The following is a 20,977-nucleotide window of genomic DNA, read 5'->3' as shown; positions in this document are numbered from 1 at the left end:
CATACTCAAAATGCATACGTGGGTAGATCCTAGGTATGTCAGTTCTCTTACATTATGAGCTTCATAGGCTCTTCTGGAAGCATAAGCACCACTGAGAGAATGATTTCTCTTAGAAATTTAGTTCTAAGTTCCAGGCATGTGGTTTAAAACATTCACATTGGGGGCATCACCTCTTCAATGGGCAGAAACTGCCCAGTTACTCTTCTGATGGTTTTACAGGTATTAATTGGACTTAACTCCATTACTACACAGAGCCACTCAAGAGAAAGATCTGAGTCACAGATCTTCTCTGGTCCCTGGAGTGCCATGTTCAGCGCTGGCCACAAAGTGGGGTTTCATAAATGCTAGGAGACCGGCTGGGAGGGAGCAGGAGAGGGTCTGCTACCCACTTGCAGAGAGAAATCATCAGAACCTGGGGGAGAAGGGACTGCATCGAATGTCAGAGGTGCCTGTGGTGTGGACGTGGCCAGAGCGGGTCCTCAGTGCCTTACTCCGGCTGCCTGGACCACATTCTCCCAACAGCAGCACTTCCTAATATGGGTCTTGTGGAACCCTGGCCCCCAGGAGCTCCTGGGAGAGGAATCTAGGTGATACTGCCTATTCCAGTCCCCTCTTAGAGACACACAGTGACACCCCCATATCTAGGCTCTGAGAAGTTCTGCAACTAAAACAACAAAGCTGGTTGGGTTTTGTTTAACTCACTGTCCTCCAAACTCAACCCCAGAGGCCCTTTGTTTCAAAGTGTCCCCATCACGAGCTCCTATAATATGCTTTGGGAAACGCTGCTGTGACGGCAGCTGGGTGGAGACAGGAGCCGTGGGTTCTAGTCCTGGCTGTGGCACTTACTGGCTTTAGGCAAATTCTAATCCCTGTGGGTTCTGTTTCTGCACCTTTCCTGCTCGCCCCTCAGGAATGTCGCCAGCAAGACATAAATGGGAAACACGGGGGGTATCTGACCATCATGAATTATAACCCTCAGCCCCATGGCCCAAGGCTCACCTCTGCCTTCTGTCCGCCTCGAAAACTGATCCCATCAGAAATGCACGACTGGAATTCGGCAATGGTGTAGTACTCCACCTCAACAGAAGGGGGCTCTGGCGGCTTAGGCAGCTGGAACCCCTGAGGCAGAGAAGGACTCAAGTCAGCGAGGCTCACCTGATCAGAACCGTAACTGAGGTGAGTGTGGCGGCTACACCAGGTGGAGAGCAGCTGACCTGAGGATGTATCAATCACCTGAGTCTCAGGGTGGCTCACCAAGAGACCACTCTCCTGATCAGGCTAAGAACACCTAGGATTCGCTTGAGACTTGTCTGAGCTATGAAAATGATCATCTAAGTAAATTTCCACCCTTACATCTTTGGAATCCAGTTTTCAGAAGCCTCAACAGCTAGGTCCCAAAACAAAAGTCAAAAAGCGGAGAAATTGTTGTAACAAAGCCCGTGCACACTGCCCCCTGGGAGAGGAGAGCCATGTCCTTGAGTCTCAGGTGAAGGGCCACCGGGGTGACACCTGACTGCAGAGGTGGGGTGGGTGTAAGGGGGTGTGGGGTTGGTCAGAAAACCCCTTGGTCTGTCATCGTGATGATGCCAAATGGTTAGGCAAGCACGGAATACACTCAGGATCCTTTGCTCTGGGGTTGGGTAGAACGCGCTGGGCAGCCTAAATGCTTCCTAGTTGCTGGCGTGTCGATAACTAAGCCTGACATGCAAGCAAATGTAGAATACAGCCACAGCCCATGAGCTGTGAGCCTCATTCATTCACTTGACAAATGTTTGTTGTGTGTCTACTGGGTGCCAGACTCTGGTCCAAGGCACCAGGCATGCAAGAGTGAACCAAAGGGACAGGACAACCCCCTTGCCCTCGTGGAGAGGACATTCCAGCTTCAGCCAGTCTCTACTCCAGCCAACATGGCCTTGGCGCCTCCCCATCACTCCCAATATGGCCTGGTATCAAACAAAGGAGTTAAAATAAAACAATCTTATAAAAAAGGTACACGTGTTTGGGAGGCTAGAGGGGGGGGGAAGCAGCTACAGTGTAGCAGGAAGACCTCAGAAGGTCTCTGCCTGCAGGTGGACGCATGTGGGCTCCAGTCCCAGCTCAGCAATTCACCAGTTGCGTGGCCCTGGGCAAGGCCCTTGCTCTCTCTGAGCCTCAGTTTCCTCATCTGTAAAATGGAACTAATAACAGGGCCATGAGATAATGAACATAACTTCTGGTCCAGCCAGCGGCACAGGAAAAGCTCTATAAAACATAAGCTGAAGCCGAACGCTCTTCCTGAAACGCCATCCTATTCCTCTTACCCTGCCTCGTCCTTCAAGGCTCAGCATGTTCTAATCCTGCCAGTCACAGCTGAGCTGCCTCAGGTCAGAGTGAGTGAAGGGTGCGGGGGAGGCTGGTTTTGAGGGACCAGGTCAACTTTCCCTGCCCTGGTGGCTGGCTCTGCAGCCGTGCATGCGCACAGAGGTGGCCCAGGTCCCGGCCCTGCCTGGACCCCCGCGGCCAGGTGGGAGTCGGACGGACCTAGCCGGAAAGAGCAGCTCTGCCCTAGCAAGCCCTGCTTTTGGCAGGTGTGGAAAGAATTACCCCATTCTTGCCAAAATCAAGTCTGCCTGAAAATAATTAGCTGGGGCTGAGAGAGATGAGGGGAGGGGAGAACTCGTTCAGTTGTGTAAAATGGGAGGAGAAACAAGATAGAAAACTCCAGTGGGGCTGACGGCCAGGGCCAGGACGGTCCCATCTCCAGGGGCCAAATCTTCAAAAATCCTGTTTAGGGAAGGCCAACTCTTCCAGTGACGGCCGCTGTCCACCCCCCTGGGGCGGATGTCACTGACCACAGTAAATCTTGCGGCTAAGCCCAGATGTGACTGCAGAATCCTTGTCCACACATAGTGCACAGAGAGCTGACAGAGGAAGTGGAAAGTCGATGGCCAGCCCTCTGCATACACCATCTCATCCCATCCTTACAACAGCCCTAGGAGATGGCTGGCACTGTCGCCCTCTTATAAATAAGGAAACTGAGGCCTCTGGAGGGTAAGCAACCTGGCCAGGGGCTTGCTGTTTCTCAGTGTCAGAAACGGAGTATGAATCCATGCCTGGCAGGCCTGAAGCCCCATTCTTTGCACTGCATCCCACTGCCCCAGATGACAGTTCTTGGTTCTAGGGCTCTCGGTCAAAGCCCCAGCACCCTGAGTGCACATCCACCTCCGTGGCGGTCTGGATGCCAGGAAACCTCACCTACAGGCGCCACAGACCCCAGCAGCACTGAGCCTCTTTGAGCTTCAGCATAAACAAGTCCCTGCCATTTACCACCCTCCTCCCCGGAGAAGATGCTCACTGGTCTGCCCTGCGCCCTCCCAGGTTCTGGCATCCACTGGGCACTCCCGGGCAAGGAAGGCAAAGCTGAAAGTCTTCCAGGCTCACATGGACAGCAGCCCTATTTCCCGCCCCTGGCAATGCCCCGGCTGGACACTCTCGCCAGCCAGTCTAAATGTTTATGTCTGCCAGTGCCGTGGCTGGGATGGATTTATTTAGCTTTAGAGTGCAGTGTGTTTTCGATTAAAAACTGTCCAGCTAGGCCCCAGGAAGGCTGGGTTCCCCAGGCTTCCCTCCCTGCCTCCAGCCCCACAAAGCTGGAAGCTCCAGCATGGCCCTGGGGAAGCCCTGGACCAACAGACTCTGCACTGAGACAGCCAATTACTGGGAGCTGCTACGGGGCACCCAGGAAAGGGAATGAGAAAGAGAGAAGAAACTGAGCACACATACCAAGCTGGACTCTCTGCGAGGTGGAGGCCTTGTCCTGAGGTTCGGGGAGCCTAGAAGAAGAAACAGGGCTTCAGAAATCGCAGCCAGACACAGTGCCTTCCCTCCCTTCCCTGGGTGTGATCTCCTGATGCTGGGAAGTTCCCGCTCTTTTCCCACATTTATGAGGAACCCATGCTCTCGGTCACCACAGGCACGAGAGCTGGGCTTCTTCAGTGGAAGTGAGAGATCTTTAAGCTTCCTTAGCTGTGTTTCAAGGGGATCCGTGAACCCCCTAAAATGATGTGCACAATTTCAAAATGTACAGACAGAGGGGCTTTTTTCAGGGGAAAGGGTAGATAGCTTTATCAGATTTCCAAATTTAGGAGAAGAGACCATGTCTGTTTTTTGCTCACTACCAAATCCTTGGAAGCTAGCACAGCGCTAGGCAAGAGGAAGTACCCCCAAAACAGCTCCCGACTGGCCGCTCAGAAGGTTTCAGGCATAAAGCTAATGTAAGCTCAGAACCAAACTAAAAAACAGCTTTCCTCCAGATTTTAAGAATGGCTGGACATAAACAGAAGCTGGTCTCATAATGCAGAACAGTTTAACCCTCAATCCGCAGGCATCCTTGCCCCAGAGATGCTAGAGATCTGGAGGTGCCGGCAGCTGGGTTTCTCCTGTACGAAAGGAGGAGATTCCGGAAGGATGCTGCTTAAAAGTGCTTGTGGAGGGAGGTACAGTCACCCTTCCGAGTGTCTTAGATTTCCGGTAACTGGAGGAAGACGACAGGGAGGAAGGGGTAAGGCTCAGCAAGATGATCTACAGGCTGTCACTCATAGAGCAGCCTTGCACTCAGATGTGAGATGTGAGCACCCATCTCACAGCCCAGGTGACCTATCTGCAGAGTGACCGTTCATGATGCTACCAGCTTACGTATGCATGCAATTTATCTCGGAGGAGTGGAAGGAATTGCCTTGTCCATGCTTGTGATTAGCATAAGACAAGCTGGCAAAGCGAGCCTGGGGTCAGGGGTCAGCCTACATCTCAGGAACAGAATAATATGGGGATCCTGCACACACCCCGACCCCCCTTAGGCTTTCCTTGCACCTCACGCCCCTTCTCTAAAGAGCTGTGCGGCAAGGACCCGGGGATCAGCGAGGTTCTTACTGATCTGGGCCCTCTGAGGGGCAATCCTGGCCACAGCTGGGGAGCCCTGGGCCAGCTTGGAGACGGTCCTCTCGGGGACACCCAGGGCGCTGCCGTTGGAAGCATTGCAGAGGATGGGCAGGCTGATCTCCTTCTTGGTGATGGGGGCCTCTGGGGCCTCGCCTTCAGCTGGGGTGGTCTCCTTGTCCCCGGACGCCTTTTTGTTCAGCAGGTTGCTGATCTCCATGATGTTCCCGATGATCTCCACTGGGCCTGCCAGATTCTTCTTCCGTGCTGGCAGGTCATCCTTGGCTTTCTTCAGGTAGGATGCTGGTGCCCAGCCCTCTTTGCCCAGGTATCTGCAGGGAGGAGTGGGACATGGCATCATGAGAGCACCCTGTCCAGGCCCCAGTCTCCATCGGGCCTTGCCCAGCTGAGCTTTCTCTGCTGCGCTCTGTAAGACACTTGGCAAAGCCACTACTCTGGAGAGAACCGGAACGAGGGCCAGTGGAAAGACATCGGGAACACCACTGCTTCCTCTCTGTCTCCTAGTTCTTTGCCTGATCCCTCTTGGTGCGGGCTCTCATTGTTTGCAACGTCGGGCAGACATGGGACATTGAGATGAGAAGATTCCTCAGATTTGGGGTTGCCTAAAAGGTAGACTTTGCAATGGCCTACAAGCTCACCACAGCAGAGGGCAATTCTAGAGATAAGAAATGAGAAGGTGTATAGAGTTAAATGCCCAGTCAGAAAGGGAAGTATGATCAGAGAGGTGAAGAGGCAGCATAGGTGAGAGTTAGGAAACCTGAGTTCTGGCCTATGGTACTTCGGACAAGTCCCTACCCTGGAGCTCAATATTTTCTCTTCTGCAAAATGCTGGGATAGAGTAGCTGTAAACATTTATCCAGAAGGATAGACATATTGAGACCAACTAGGAAGACGTGTATAAAGAGTGAGTGGCCAAGTGGGAGAAGTGTCGGCACCACTGCAGGAGGAGCAGACGGATCAAGTTCACAGAACAAGTCCACAGACCAACGCTAAAGATGACGTTTCAAAGCAGTGGGGTCAGGATGGCTTATTCAGTGAGTGATCTGGGGATGACTGATGATCCAGTTAGGAAAAACAAGTGAGACTCTGGCCTTACAACCGTATAGCAAACTTAAAAACGCAAGTCGTGAATATTTGCTTAATCTTGGGGGCTGAGAAAATCTTTCTAAGTGGAACTCCAAAGGCAGAAACCATAAATGAAACGACTAAATAAAGCACGTGACTGGATAAAATTAAAGCCTTTGGTGTGGCAGAACGAAAACAAAACGAAACAAAACCCCAAACCCATAAACAGAGCAAAAGGCAAATGACGGGGCCGACTTAATTTCAGGGGATTTGCTGACTTCTGAAAACAAGTTTTTCCCTTTTTCCCTCATGGTGTTGAGCTCCTACCCAAACCCACTGAGAACTTACTTCCTGGTCCAGCAATTCCTGGCCAATGCCCTGCAGTCTGGGGTGCAATGTCCCCGCCTGCTCCCTGGGACACATCTGGCTCCCTGGAATGGCTCCTCCATGCCAGATGTCTGATAATCCCCGGCCCCCCTGCCTCCCTGATCTGACCTTGTTCTTGGGGGCTCATTAGGTAGGAGGAAAGGAAATGTGAAAGTTCAAGTTTCTAACGTGTTTGAGCTTTGCTGGAAAGTTCAGGTAGGAGGTGGCTTCCTACGTTCACGTCACATGACTGTGCAGGCAGGCTGACCCAAGCTCAACTGTCTATCCCCGTTTTGGGGCTTGGAAGGCAGACATCAGTGAACAAACGGATGGAAGTCAGGGAGCTGGCAGACAGAAGCACAGAATTTCAGGGCTGGATGGAAGCAACTAGTAAAGATACCTAATCTTACATACACCAACAACCAAGGCTCAGAAAAGCAAAGCAAGTAGCAGAGGGTCACACGGCTAGCTTTTGGCAGCATCTGGCCCAGAACTTGGTGCCCTTCATCTTGTAAGAAAGATGAGGAACCTGCCAGCCACTGGGAGCACCTGTGCGGAGATGGGGCGCGAGGTCTCCTGGGAGTGATGGTCAGGACTGTGCACTGTCCTGAGGGCTCCCATTCTAAACCCTGATGTGCTCCTTCCATGTTACATGGATAAAATTAGATTCCAGGCAGGGAGATGCAAGTGAATCAGGAGAGGCTGTGTGTGTTTGGGTCCAACTCTGCTCACATCTGCTTTCCAGCTCTGGAGCACGGAATGACTCCAGAGGGAAGCAAACTGGAAAAGGAGGATGGGGAGAGAGGGAGGGCACGTGTGTGTGTGTGTGTGTGCGTGTGTGCGTGTGCGTGTGTGTGTGTGTGTGTGTGTGTTTGGCGGGGGGTGGGGTGGGTGTGGGTGGAGAAGAAAGACAGGAAGTAAGGATCAACACAGAGCCTGGGATGCTGGGAAAAGGCATATTTAAGGGGGTGTCTGGCAGCCTTCTTAAGGTGGAACCTTTTCAGCAGGGTTTTTTCAGTTGCAGCTCCCACTGGCTGAATGGCCAGGCCATGGGGACAAGAGCTGACTAGATGGAACCAACTCAGAGTGATTTTATTGGTTATTTTAGAAAACTAAAACACCCAGCAGCCTTGTAGAAAACCTCTGGGTGAGTGGTTTAGGTTAGCAGCCTGCCAGAATGTTCACTGGCCTTCCCACGCAGACTCGTGGTGGCTGGATTGTGGGCTTGGCTCTAGTTTCCATTGTTTAGAGAACATCAAAGCCTAGGGGTAGTGGATTTGGGCAAACACGCCCAGGCACACACAGTCCTGTCCCACCTAACGGGACAGAAAGGGACACCTCAGCCCGCTGACTGGTGTGCACAGGGCCGGGGGCAGGGGCGCTATGTCCTGGCAGGTCACTCTAAGGTTCAATCCCATGTGGCCAACGACCTTCATCCTACCCGTCAGCACAGACCAATCTGAACACCTTGTGGCATGCTGTGTTCTGAGCAACTGTCTTGTGAGTGCCCCCGCCGCCTCGGCCATCTGTGCCCTCGGTGGGGGACAGCTCTGAACACGCATCCTACCCACAGTGGGTCTGGGGTTCCCAGGTGTGGTGGGCTGGGGAGGCGGTCCCCAGAGCCCATGACAGGGACTCTCTGTCATCCGGCTTACAGGCAGAGAAGAGAAACTGGGCAAAATCATCACAGCGGAGCTGCTTCTGAAGGACCCACGAACACTTCCTGGAAACAAGCCCCTCCTGCGGGGGGTGCTAGCCGGCCTGGGAGCCCCAGGGCAGAGGGGTCTGGGGGGCAGGACCTGGTAGGGGAGAGGTGAGTGAAACCCACAGGGTTTAGTTTGCTTCCAGGAGTATCAGGAAGCTGCCCACTCCCCTACTCACACCCCCGGATGGGTTTCTCAGCTGGGAAGTGTGATTAGGCCCAAGGAGAGTGAAGGGCAGAGCAAGAGGCCTCTGAACTAGGCCTGTGCTCAGGCCAGACTTCCGCCCCAGCTCTCTCAGCCACGGAAGCCAGCCCTGCGGAGCGGAACAGCCCGGGCCCAAGCCTGCATCTGTGGGCAGCAGGGGCCGCCTGCTGGGACCTCGGCAAGGCCCGTGGACGCCAGCACTGCAGGCGGCCCGAGCTGCAGAGCACGCCAAGCAGCCACGGTCGGACACGGAAACCCAAATTCAGATGTGCTGGACCCTCTTGACGGCTGCACGGGAAGGGACTGCACCACTGCCTGCGAGCCGAGCCAGGGCCCCTGTGCGCCGCTGGCTGTGGCTCAGCCTCCGCCTTATGTGTCCCGGGAGGGTGTGTGCAAGAGGAGCGCTCTCTGTCACGGCCGCTCAGCCTCACGGTACTGAAGCCATCAAGCCAGGCCGTGGGTGCACAGCTGCTGTCAGGATTGACCTGCCAGCTGGTGCCCTCAGCCACTCTGCTGCCCAGGGCCAGCCTGGGGGCCGGGATGGCAGAGAGGCACCTTGCTCCTCTGCTGGGGCTCTTACCTGATGTACCACCAGCCCTCCAGATTCTTCCGGATCACCTCCACGGTGACGCCCTTCTCAAAGCCAATCTCGTCCTTGCTTTGGCTGGTGTAAGGCTGCACAGTGACATACTTCTCCTCTGTGGGTGGTGGGTGAGGCGAGAAAGCACAGCTATTTGAGGACGGGGTACAGGTCCTTTGTCCAGCCTCCTTCTCCCCCTGGCCTGGCCTCACTTAGTTGGTGGCCAAGGTGTACTGCATCAACCTCTGGCTTTTCCAGCAAAGGGAAGAGAAGGGAGCAGGCCTCACAGCTGTGCCCTGCATGTGCCAAAGCTGGCCAGGGCCCCAGGTGGCCTTGCAAGCCCCAGGCAGCGTAGAGCTGGCTCTCCCAGCCTCCCAGTCCCATAACTGCAGACAGGCTGCCGGGGCCTGGAGTCCTCAGGGTCCCAGAAACTCCCTGGGCTGAGGGCAGGGCCATGAGGAACCTGGCCCTCCTGGGGCCCGAGTCAGGGAGTCTGAGAACAAACCCAGGTGTCCCCTCAATGCCTGGAGGCCTCAAGGCAAGCCCTCTCCTTCCTGAACATGCCATGCGTCCATCTATGCCCCAGACCTGCTCTCTCAGCCTGTCTCCCACCTCAAACCCTTAAACCCCTCCTCTGCCCAACCTTCTGACAGCTCCAGGGACACCTCAGCCTCCCCTGACCACTCATCTGCTCGCCTGATCACATAACTTCCCCGAGAGGATGCTATGGGCATGGTTATGTGCCCTGTTAAGGGTCCAGGGGCCAAATGAGCAGAGGCAAAACAGTGCGGCACAATCAGGCGGGAGCCCTGGGGGGGACTGAGTTGACCACACAGCTCGGTGGAGCCCCTCTGGGAGCTGCCTGCTCTGGTCTCACAGTAGGATTGCACGCCCTCTTCTGGGCTCCCCAGGCACTGGGAGAGAGGCACCATGGGGAGCTGAACAGGAGCGTGGGGGGGCAAGTGTGGGGAGGCTGGGAAGTTTGTGTCTTCCTGGATTCCTTGGGCCTCTCTCCTGGCAGGGACCCTGTGCCTCCACGGGAGTCCCTGCTCAGGCCTCCTGTCTGCTGGGGACCAGCAGACCCACAGCTGGCCGGCCACAGACACCCTGCCTCCTGGGAGGAAAGTCTCCCCAGAGGAATAGCTTGGGGAGGAACACCCAGCCCCATCCATCCCCTCAGCGGAGGATAAGCGGCAGAGATTGGCACACCCTCTGGGAGGGTCACCCTGAACCTGTGCTGTCCTCTCCGACCTGGATTCTCCCTGGGGGCTGAGACAGTGCCTGGCACACAGTAGGCGCTGCAAAGGGACTATGGAGTACATTGATGAGGACAAAGGTGTGTTGAGCCGGGGCACCGAGGGGGAGACTCTCTGAGCTCAAAAGAGCAGGCTGCTGGCACAGAACAGCTGGCTCTGAGACGGGCGCTCCCCACCCCCCAGCTGGACCCTGCCCGGCAGCCTGCCCAAGCCTCTGGCAGTAGTGGGGGAGAGGGCAGCTGCCACCCTAAGCCCCTGCTCAGGAGGGCCATCTGTTCATTCTTCCCTAGATTATCAGGGTCCCGTCTGCGGCCCTGCGCCGGGCGGAGATAGCAGCTCCCTCTGGGGTGGAGACAGCTGCCCTGCCAGGCCGCAAGGACAGAGCTGGCAGGCCGCTGGCCGAATCTGCAGGCTGCCAAAGGGCAAAAGGTAGGTGACGCCCCACGGGAGCCTCCACAGCTCAGCACGCTCTTCTCAAATGCAAGCCTTTCTCGGCGTCAACTGGCTCCTGGAAGCTTTCAGATTCCAACCCAGCCATGCTGGGGCGAGCCGCCAAGACCGCCTGAGAACCCGGCCCTGCCAGATTCTGACTCGGGCCTTTGAGAAGGTTCGTGTTTTATAGTCCAGCCCCCTGCGCTCCCGCCTATTCCTGGTCTCGCTCCATTTTCCAGTGGGACACCGTAAATCCTGGCCCGGGCGGTGGCCGGAGCAGCAGCGCCGGGCCCCAGGGCCCCAGGGTTCTGAGGCTCGGGTGAGCCGAGGCCTGGGCTCCACATTTTGCCTTTGCTCAGTTGGGCTATTTTTAAAAGCCTGTGGTTCGTGCAGGAAGCCATCATTAAAGTTTCCCTGGGCAAAGTCACTTTTGCAGAGAAAAATTACAGCCTATCTCTTGGGCAGATCAGAGGAGCCCTTCTCTGCCCCACGGCAGAGGACAGGGCCTAGACTGCTTCATGGGGGCCAGGCCCCAGCACCAGCTTCCCCAGTCCCCAGCGTGTGTGCTGAGGACAGAGCCCCGAGGGCCATGTAAGCATCCTGCCTTCCCCTGCCCCTCCTGGTGGGCAGAACCAGGGGCGTCCGTCTTACTCAGGAAGGCTGAGCTGCTCCTGCACGAAGCCCTCTTCGTGGTGGCCCTGGGGCTCATGGGAACGCAGATGGCTGGGAGTTTACGCTCCCAGGAAGAGAGCTGGCTGGCTTGGAGGCTCGTCCTACCCTGGCACCGTAGCTTCTAGGAGGTGAGAATTCAGAGCCCTGGTCCCAGGCAGGACAACTCCTCCAATTGGCCTGTTTGGGGGCTCGGTTTTCCGCCACGTTTGGCTTGGACGAGGAAGGTGTGGGTTACCTCTGTGTGGCCGCATGCCCTGTGGGTCTCAGCTCCCTCCTCACAGGTTTCCCTGGGGGAAAGCAGAGGCAGTCCCTCCACTGAACAGGGGCCACAAACCCCACCTTAGGGGGCCAGACAGGAGGATGCCCAGACTGAAAGAAATGACCTTGGCGGGGGGGAGGGAGCTGAGTCATTTGCGTTGCTTGGGGTCTCTAGAAGAGATGCCCCTTAGGAATCAAGTTGAGGGAAGAGGCCCAGGAGCTCTGGGGGCACCTCTGGGCTTCTGGGAGGCGCTGATGCCATGGTCACTCCGATATACCCTCGGAGGATGGTTGCCACCTCACCCCAGGGAGGGCTGGCCAGGCCGCCCACGGGGTGGGTAGGTGGCCGGGCCTGTTCTGGTTTTGGAAGCAGGGGCTGGAGAGCCCTGCAGTTTCCAAACCACAGACGCCTCCCCTTTCCAAACACTTTCCCCTCCGTCAGCAGTCTCCCTGGCTCCCCTCCCAGTCCCTACAACTTACCCAACCCCGATGCAAGAGGCTTTTTGATTCCAGAGGCCTGGTTGGCTCTGGGACTGGGGGAGTGGAGGCCCCGGGGAAGCACTGCTTTTCTCTTGTCTAGTTATATACGACCCACTGCCTGTTCCCCCCTCGTCAGCTCGGCTGTTTGCAGCGAAGTTTCTCCCAGCCAACTTCCTGCAAGTTTTTCTTGGCTGCCTGATTTAACTTAGCCCTAATTTAACTTAGGGCTAAGACTGGGAAAGGATGTTGTTTAGGTCTCTTATTCAAGAGAGAGAAGTCGTGGGCCCGCATTTGCTTACATATTTACATATGTGTGGCTGGCCATAGAATTATGCATTCAGTTGGGTATCTGTGTCTACTTACATCATGTTATGTTTAGAATCGTAAATACTGTTGCCGATATACACGTGGTATAGGAGTTATGTATACGAGACCGCATACGAAGCTATACGTGTACTTGAGGGGTGGCTGCAGAGGTGTACCTACGATGTGGTTGTGTGGATAATGCATCTGTGACTGTGTAAATAGTGCAAACGTGGAATGGTCTACGTGAGGGTGCGTAAGTGTGTACTGTGAGTGGCTGTGTGCACGGGACCGCAGACGTGCGGCTGTGTAGGGCCTGGATGGGCCAGTGTACCGTGGCCACACCCATGGCTCTCGGGGTTGTGTGCCGGCGGTCATGCTTCACCGATTGAAGTGTCCGAGAGGCCATGTGGTTGTGGAGACAGAGGTGTGTTTGGGGTTCAGTGTGTGATGGTGTTTGGAGCAGATGTGGGAGGGGATGGGGACAGGCCAAACCTTCCACCCTGCTCTTTTTCCAGGCCAGGGTCCCACTCTCCTTTGCTGCCAAGGCTCAGGGCCGCTTCCCCGCCTGGCCCCCAGCTATGCTGCCCCACCCATCCTACCTCTATGGTGCCTTTGCTTCACATTCAGCCTGTTCTCTCTGCTTCCACGACTTGGCCCCCTGTCCTGCGCCAGCACCCAGGGTCCACCCCACACTCCACCCTCGGGACAAGCTGGGCCCCTCGCAGCCCATGCTGAGCCTGATGCAGAGCCAGCCACGGGCGGTGGCCACCCCTGAGTCCAGGCTTGCTGCTGCCTGGGGCTCGGGGCAGATACCAAAACAGGGTCTCACAGTCGTTCAGGAACAAGCTTTGGGGGTAGGGTGCGAGTCATGGGGCATCCCTGCTAATTCTGGAAAAGCCAATGCTTATGACACCCTTCCGGCTGTGCCGTCACCGTCCGGAACACATACCCTCCACTCTCCTTGAGGCAGGAGAGATGGGCCACCCACTGGCCTTGGGGCTCTGGAGGTGTTTAGAGGTTTGTTCAGAGGCCTGCCCCTCATTTCCCTGCCTCACAAGCTCTTGGATGTTGGAAAGGCCCTGGACTGGCAAACGCCTTGGTTCCTAATCAGCGTGTATGGCAGGCCAGGGGCTTCCCTGGAATAGTCTTGATCAGGCTGAAATCCCAACAGCTAGTGCTGGGGCTGCTGGAGCCCCCAGCTGGACCTGACCCCACCATCAGAACTTGTTGAGGCTGTGCCCTGGGGCCTGGCTGTGTCTGGATTTTGCTCCTTCTCTAGTTTCCCTGGAGCTGGCTGAATGAGGAGATTGTGAGCTGCTCCTTCTTCCTACTCTGTCCCTAAGTAATTGCTAGAATAGCTCTGGCCAAGGGAACCCTTTCTCAGAGGAGGGAGGCAATGAAGGGCAGGGGTGAGGGGACGGCCCAGGCAGAGACCCAAACACGCTCAGTTCTCTCAATCTGAAGCTTCAGGGTAAATGTGGCCTTTCTTAGAGTCCAGCTGCCCCCATAATCCTGTCCTAAGTCCCATGACCCCTGCCCCCAGGACGCTGGCCAAAGACAGAGCTGCCCCCATTGTCACCCCGATTCCCAAGCGGCCCCTGCGCCCCCCTCCCGCCCCCCCAACCCCCCCACCCCGCCGCCAGCTAGAGTAGGTGAGAGGAAAGTCTGTCTGGTGAATCTGGGTAAGGAGGCCACAGGGCAGAGAGAGGCAGAGCCCGGGAAAGAGGAGAAGTGTTAGTGAAAGAGAGAGAGGCAGCAGCTGTGGGTGAGGAGAAGCCGGCCCGCATCGTCACCTCGGCTGTGCTGCCTGTTGACCATCCCGCCCAGGGTCCACCGGCGATCCAGGCGCCGCAGATGGGCCTTGCGTCTCTTGGACACTGGTGTGGGAGATAGCGATGGAACACACAGCCGACGGGAACCGGCGGAGAGAATGGACATGAGGATGAGATGGGATGGGTGGGGAAGGGATGGAGGGGGGGAAGGTTCGCATCCCCAGGTCTTCACCGCCTGGACTGAGCCCCGGCGGTACATGCCTGCTGGAGGGGCGCGGATCTGACCAGTGGCGGCGCTGGCAGGTGGGGAATAACTCAACCAAAGCCACATTGCATGGGTTATGCCCCCGAGCCTGGGAGGGGCTAGGAATTTAGAATCCCAGCAGCTGAGAGGGGAGGGGGAGCCTTGGCTCCAGCCCAGTGCAAGGACGACCCTTGGTTGCGGCCCTAGGGGGAGGACATGGCTCCCACCATTGCTGGGCAGTGATGGTTCCCAGGAGGGTGTGCCCCACTCTCCACCAGGGTTCACATCCACCTGTTCCCCTGCCCCCACTCACTCAGCAAGTCCTGCTTGTGAACCTGCCACCACGAGCCAGGCACTGCGGGTGGAAGAATAAATGTGCCCAGCAGAGACTTGGGGTCTCTTCCTTGGGGGGCTTATAACTCTCACCATCCTGGGTTGGTTTATGTCTTTGCTTTTTCAGTCACCCCCAGTGGATCAAGTCTGTTGAGGGCTAAGACTCTGCATCTCTGCGTCCCCAGGGCCTGGCACGGAGCCTGGCACGGGGCTGATCCTTCAGAAATGTTGCTGGGTGAAGCACACACAGTAGGATGCCCCAGGCCTTGGTCTGTTCCCTGCTCACATGCTACCCACTGTTTCTGACAACGGAGGCCCTGCCGCCCAGCTTTTCACGGCTCCACACTCCTCTCATCTGCACAGGTCCTCTGACTGCTATGGACCAGCTCCACGTGCCCCCCGCCTTCCTATGGGACGCCCAGGTGCATCAGGGGCCCCCACCTCCTGGCACTGCAGAAGGAGGGTGCCAGGCTGCCCAGGTCTGGGGGAGGGAGGCCAGCACTTAAGAGTCAAACTGCCCTGACACAACTGAGCCACATCCCACCAGGGCCTCCTGGGAAGTACTTATTTTTCCAGAGGGAGAAGAGTAGCCTGTTTGACCTGCTTCTTGTAAGCAGGAGGCCTGGACAAAAGGTTAGGGGTATGGATTCAATCCAGGCTGCACTGCCAGGTTACTGTGTCACCCTGGCAGGCTGCCATCCCTCCCTAAACCTCTGTTTCCTCATCTGTCTTTGGGGTTGACACCACCTGCCCTGGCGTGAAATAAGACAGGGACTGGACAGGCTCTATGGAATGGAGATGAGGTCCTGTGTGAGGTCAGACTGGGAGGAACCTGGACAGCTGACCTCCTGCGGGTGCGTCCACCTGGTTTCTCTGTGAGCAGAGGAGCTTCACTTCAGCTGATGCCCCGCCTGGGGCCACCCTAGCAGTAAGTGACATTTACCCGGTTTAAACCAGGTACCAAGACCATCTCACTGGAGCCTCACAAAAGCCCCACGTAGCTGGCACTCTCCCCATTCTAGAAATGGGAGGCCAGAGGCACAGGGGTGTTCAGGAACCCTCTGAGTCACACACCTGAGCGTCAAGGCAGCACGCAAATCCACGCAGTCTGGCTCTGGAGCCTGGACTCTAGACCCTGCGCCCTTTAGGCACCAACAGTGGAGAATGCCTGGACCCTGGGGCCAATGCCAGCCCAGGGAGAAAGGCAGGTCATTGCCGGTGGCTGCGGGGCGCAGGGCACAGGCAGAGACCCAGGTTTGGGGCTTGGCTCTGCCACTAACTGCTCTGGGGACTCCGTGGAGGTGACACCCCTCCAGGCCTCCGCTTCCTCACCTCTGAGGCGATGCTCCTCACGGAAGCACCCTGCCATCGTCGGGCCTGGACCCTCCTCATCAGCAGTGGACAAGGGGGTCTCAGCCTCCACCTCGGCCTTCCTGCCCCCTACTGAAACGTTTCTGCATTCTCCACAGCACACCTGGCTTCAGGAGAAACATGAACATATGCCAGAACATCTGATGACAGAAATAAACCGAAACAGCCTCTTTTCTTCCTGAAGCAATGGAGCATGAGCTGTTAGGGAAGCTCTGATGGGACGAAGGCTTCCAATTTCTGCCTGTAGAGCTCAGGGGACCTACAATGGGATCGCAACAGGGCTGGGGTAGAGATGGCCACAGACGGGACCAGGGTGGGCAGATCTCTTAGCCACATGGCTGCCCGTGCAGAGACTGGCGGACACACCACAGCTGTTGGGCCTTGGGCTGGGGTACTGAGTCCTGAGCCCCTCTGTACAGCTGCGGGGAGATGCCCACGATGTGACGATGGGACTCACAGCTGCCCAAATGTTGCCAGGGGTGCTGGCACACAGGTCCTATCAAAGTGTGCAGAGGAACCTCTCATCAGGAGGTTCACCCTGAGCATACACGCGCACGCGCACACACACACCCGCCCCTGCCCCTGCTTGAAGGCGGAACCTCCACTGGCTGCCTGGTTCTTACTCCATCGAGGTCAAAATTCTCTATAACCTGTTACTGCTTGTTCTGTGCAAAGCACCCAATCTCTCTTCAAACCAGCCTGGCGGCGTCACTGCCCACGCACCTCTCAGGCTCCTTCCTACCCACTTGGTGTCCTGGTCCTCCAGCATCTACCTGACGTCTCCACTCTGACTCTCTTGGCGTCACCTTTTCAGGTGGGGCTCCAATTCCACACACACAGACACACATACACCCTCCTAGAATTGCTCACAAGAAAATGCTTCACGGAGAGGCATGCGGCACGGTGGGAAGACCACTGGCGGAGGAGGCCGACCAGGGCTCAAGCCTTATGAGGACAAATACATATCTAAATATTTGCAGCCTCAGTTCCTGCATCTGGAAAATGGAGATGGTGACAGAGCCTTCCCAGGGTGGTGAGGGCATTTCAAGTACCAGGGCAGACACCAAGGAGTGAGTGAGACCTCAGTACACTCTAGGGATTGTTATTTCTGAAAAGCCCTGGGATACCCCCCAGAAGGTGGAACTGGATAGGAGGTGAGGCCTGGTGACTGCAGACAAAACAGACCGGACCCAGCTCAGGAGCTACGACCCTGCACCGCTGCAGAGGTGCGAGGGAACCAGAGATGAGATGGGGGACAGGCTCAGCCCCTGGGCTCGGGGAGCAGCCAGGAAAGGCCAAGCACCTGGCCTGAACATGCCAGCCCTTCTCAATGGGGCCTGGTCTCTGGAAACCTGTCACAAGGCAGACATGCACTGCAGGGGCTGCAGTACTGGTCAAGGGACTGAAATACAGCATTTACATGGGAGGAAGGGCGGGGCTCCGACTGCCTGCCGAGTAACCGACATTTGGGGGAAGGATGAAGACGGAGCTGGGGCTTGGCAGGCCGCTTATTCTGGCCTGGGCAGTGTGGAATGGGGGGTGGGGCAGGGGCAGGCCTGGAGGTGGCCTGAGCCCCGGGTGGCAGGCACGCATCCCCCTGGCTCTCAGATGTGCCCATTTGGACGGTCTCCACTGACGGTTAGGGCAAGCGTTCCCGCTGCCAGAATAAGGGAGGCTTGGAAGCGACTAGGAGCAGGCAGCCGGGAACAGGGTGGCTCAGACTCGCCGGGCTCTGGCAGCCCGCTCTGGGGAATACCCAAGCCCACGGATAGGCTGAGCAGGCCAGTGCTGGCTGGGGTTGGGAGGAGGGGCAGGCTCCTTGAAATGCACTGGAGAAAACCCCAGAAAAACCTCACCAGGTCAGAGCTAATGAGAGAGGCTGACGGTGCAGGGCTGGAGCCATCCCTGGGTTCCTGCAACACTGAGAAATGATTCACAGACCTGCCCTCCACGTCTGCACCCCTGACCGGGATAACAGGCTCCTGGAAGAGAGGCCTCTGAACAGGCTGTGCACGGCAGGAAGTCGTGTGCACAAAGTCCCTTTGGGGTCGTCCCTGTCGCAGAGAGCACAGTGTGGGGTGAGGGGGGCAAAGGTGGATCTCTGTGGGGACCCCCAGAGGAACCCAGGCCTGCTGGTGGGGAGAGGGACCAGCCCTAAAGCCGTTCTCCCCAATCTCTGCCCCAAAGTTGCCAAAGCCTGAGATCCACACCCCACGGGAATCTCCCCTCTAATTTTAGCCCCATGTGGGACCAGTAAGGACAGACGTGGCACAGGAGGTGAGCCTGTGGGTTGGCCTCAGTGACACGGGATCCTGGGAGAAGCAGGGGGGGAAACATGATCCATATCGTTCTAGAGCTTCTGATGGTTTTAGGGAGAAGGGTGAGAAAGCTGCATCATCTCCCCGACCCCTTGAACCCACAGGAGCTTACCTTCCCCAGTCTTGGAGGTGTTGATATCTGAGTCGTCCCGAGTACCATTCTGGGCCTCCAGGTAGGTGGCAGGGACCCAGCCCTGTTCCTCAGAGGTGCTCACGAACCACCAGCCTGCAGGGGGGACGGGAGAGCAGCCATGAGAGCCCAGCAGATGGCAGAGGTGGACGGGGCCAGGACAAGGAGGGAAGGAGCAGCGTGGAGGGGAGGGTGCAGAGCCGCACCGCCTGGGTGCCTGGCAGACGTCTTGCCCACATCCAGCCTCCTGGAGCCCAGGCTCCTCGCTGAGAAAGAAGAAACCAATACGCTCCCTGAGAAGAGGGCCTGATGGACCACCATCCACTCACACAGACATCTGATAACAAAAAAACCTGAAAATGAAATCGACACAATGATATGCCCAACACGTGAAAGTTACCTTGCAGGAAAGGTCAAGGGAGCTCTGACCAAACACAGAGATGGTGTAGGGTCCTTCAAGCCCACTAGGACCACCGGTGTGACCCGGAGTTGCACCACTTTCTCTGCTTTTAAAGGCACCGGGGGGTAAAGGCCTCACAGATACGTTCTAATGGTCACTGCTCCTGCTTCCCACCTCCAGTCAGTGGTATTTTCACATCAGTGCTACTCACAGCTGCCCTTCAGTATGTTGACAACTCAATCACAGTAAGTGGGCACCACACCCTTGAGTGACCCTTGAGGGTTGTGGCCAAGTGATAACGCCTCATTCATTTTCTTTCCCCTTTGCTGGCTCGTTCATTCATCATTCAAACAAACGCTGAGCAAAGTACTCCAAACTTGGTGGCACAAGTTCTCTTTTCTGTCCATGACAGAGCTCAGCATTTCCAAACCTGGACTGTAGCCTGTCAGGAGACCCCAGGGTTCCTCCCTGGCCAGCACTGAGGCCCCATCACCACGTGGCCACAGCAGTGAGTGGCTGCCTGCGGAGGGGCACAAGGGGACCTCCAGGCGCTCCCAGCTGGGCTTAGCCCTGGGAGGTGGTGGAGGCTGCCTGGGGGCTGCTGTGACAGCAATGGAGAGGGACGGAGGACAAAAGTCCCACCATTGCACAGGACCTCCGCACCCAGGGTCAGCACCTAGGTCTTCAACTTCTGATGCCCCACGTCACAGGCCTGGGAGAGCAAACAGCCTGTGGTCTAGTCTTGAATGCCCACTGCACCCCACCCTTTCCAGGAAGTTCCACAACACTCTGCGAGCAGCTCTGCAAAACCTATGAAACACCATGACAGCTGTGGGATACCATAATGTTGGATACATGTCCTTATGCGTTTGTCCACACCCACAGAACGTCTGGCACCAAGAGCGAACCCTAATGTAAACTAGGGACTCTGGGTGACTAGGATGTGTCAATGCAGGTTCATCAGTTGTAACAAGTGCACCGCTCTGGTGCAGGGGGTTGAGGATGGGGCAGGCTGTGCGTGGGGGGGGGGGGGCAGGTGTACATGAGACACCTCGGTACCTTCTACTCAATTCTCCTGGGAACTTAAACTGCTCTAAAAAAACCAGAGTCTTCAAACAAAAAAAGTTAAAGAGAAAGTCTCAGACAACGGTCTGGACTTCTGTGGTCCAGCCCTTAGCTGGGTCACTGCCCCTCCGGAACCTGGGAAAGATGCCTTCTTTCCCTCCCTCTGCCAGATTCAGGTCAATTCCCTTGTCCTTCCCCCAAGTGGGATGGGTGTGGGCCACCTTCACAACACCCACGGCCACGTGCACCCTCTGGGCCTACCTGCCTGGGGCAGCACCGCCATCCTCCCTGACGCCCAGGCCACAGCGGCACAGCTACTCAGGAGGCTGTGGCTGAGAGACTCCAAAGAAGCCAGAGGGGTCTCTGCCTGGGATGCCTTCTCCCCCTCTCGCAGGCTCTGGGGGAACGCTCTCAGGAACCCCAACAGTCTGTGCCAAGAGGCCCCGGGCCCAGTGTTCTTCCACAGAGCCCGACTGGAGGTCACGGGACGCAGCTCCCGACCTCGTAGAGGCTCCTGCCCTGCGGCCCTGCCTCCTAGGCCACAGGAGTCGTTCTGACTGGTCTGCACTTCCCCGGACACTGTAATGGTTCAGGGGCTTTTCCAGGAACTGACATGGGTGCTCTGGCGACCTGAACCCTAAATCCCACGTTAACCAGGAATCGCAGGGGTGTGTGGGAAGAGACGTCCTGAGGGTTAAGTCAATAAAACAAAGTCAGGAGATGGAGAAAGTCAGTCTTGACCATCACTTGACCCTGGGGCGCAGGCGTGCTAAAGCTAGACTGCCCTGTTGGACTTGCTAATTACAGTGAGCCAGTGACCTTCCTGGGCTGTTCACCTGAGCCAGAGCGCGTTTCACTCACTCACTAATGCCACCCGTACCCAGCAATCAGCAAGGTTCATAATCGAAGGTCCACCATCATGAGTCAAGTCTGGAGAAAACCCAAGCCCACTGGGCACCTGCCACCACAGATTTTGGCACGTAAGGATGAAGCCCTCTGAGCCACTCTGGGTAAGCGGTCCCTCCCCGACCTCCCGCTCACAGGATAAGCTCCAAGAGCCCCAAAGAGCAGGAACCACAATTCCCAA

General features: G+C 56.7%; 1 protein-coding gene across 1 annotated transcript in view; it reads right to left on the bottom strand.

The window, feature by feature from the left end:
* The window catches only part of SH3PXD2A (SH3 and PX domains 2A), a 248,907-nt gene that overhangs the window by 18,065 nt on the left and 209,865 nt on the right, over nt 1–20,977 (bottom strand). Inside the window, exons 9-14 of the mRNA XM_060034134.1 lie at nt 18,408–18,521; nt 14,051–14,134; nt 8,854–8,971; nt 4,909–5,246; nt 3,763–3,812; nt 1,000–1,119 (exon numbers count right to left, since the gene is read on the bottom strand). Of these exons, the coding sequence (XP_059890117.1) occupies nt 1,000–1,119; nt 3,763–3,812; nt 4,909–5,246; nt 8,854–8,971; nt 14,051–14,134; nt 18,408–18,521 (824 nt within the window). The remainder of the gene's footprint in view (nt 1–999; nt 1,120–3,762; nt 3,813–4,908; nt 5,247–8,853; nt 8,972–14,050; nt 14,135–18,407; nt 18,522–20,977) is intronic.

Source organism: Delphinus delphis, chromosome 16 (genome assembly GCF_949987515.2).
Source record: "Delphinus delphis chromosome 16, mDelDel1.2, whole genome shotgun sequence".
NCBI lineage: Eukaryota > Metazoa > Chordata > Mammalia > Artiodactyla > Delphinidae > Delphinus > Delphinus delphis.
The sequence above is the reverse complement of the archived record's forward strand: the minus strand, read 5'-3'. Positions and strand labels throughout refer to the sequence as shown.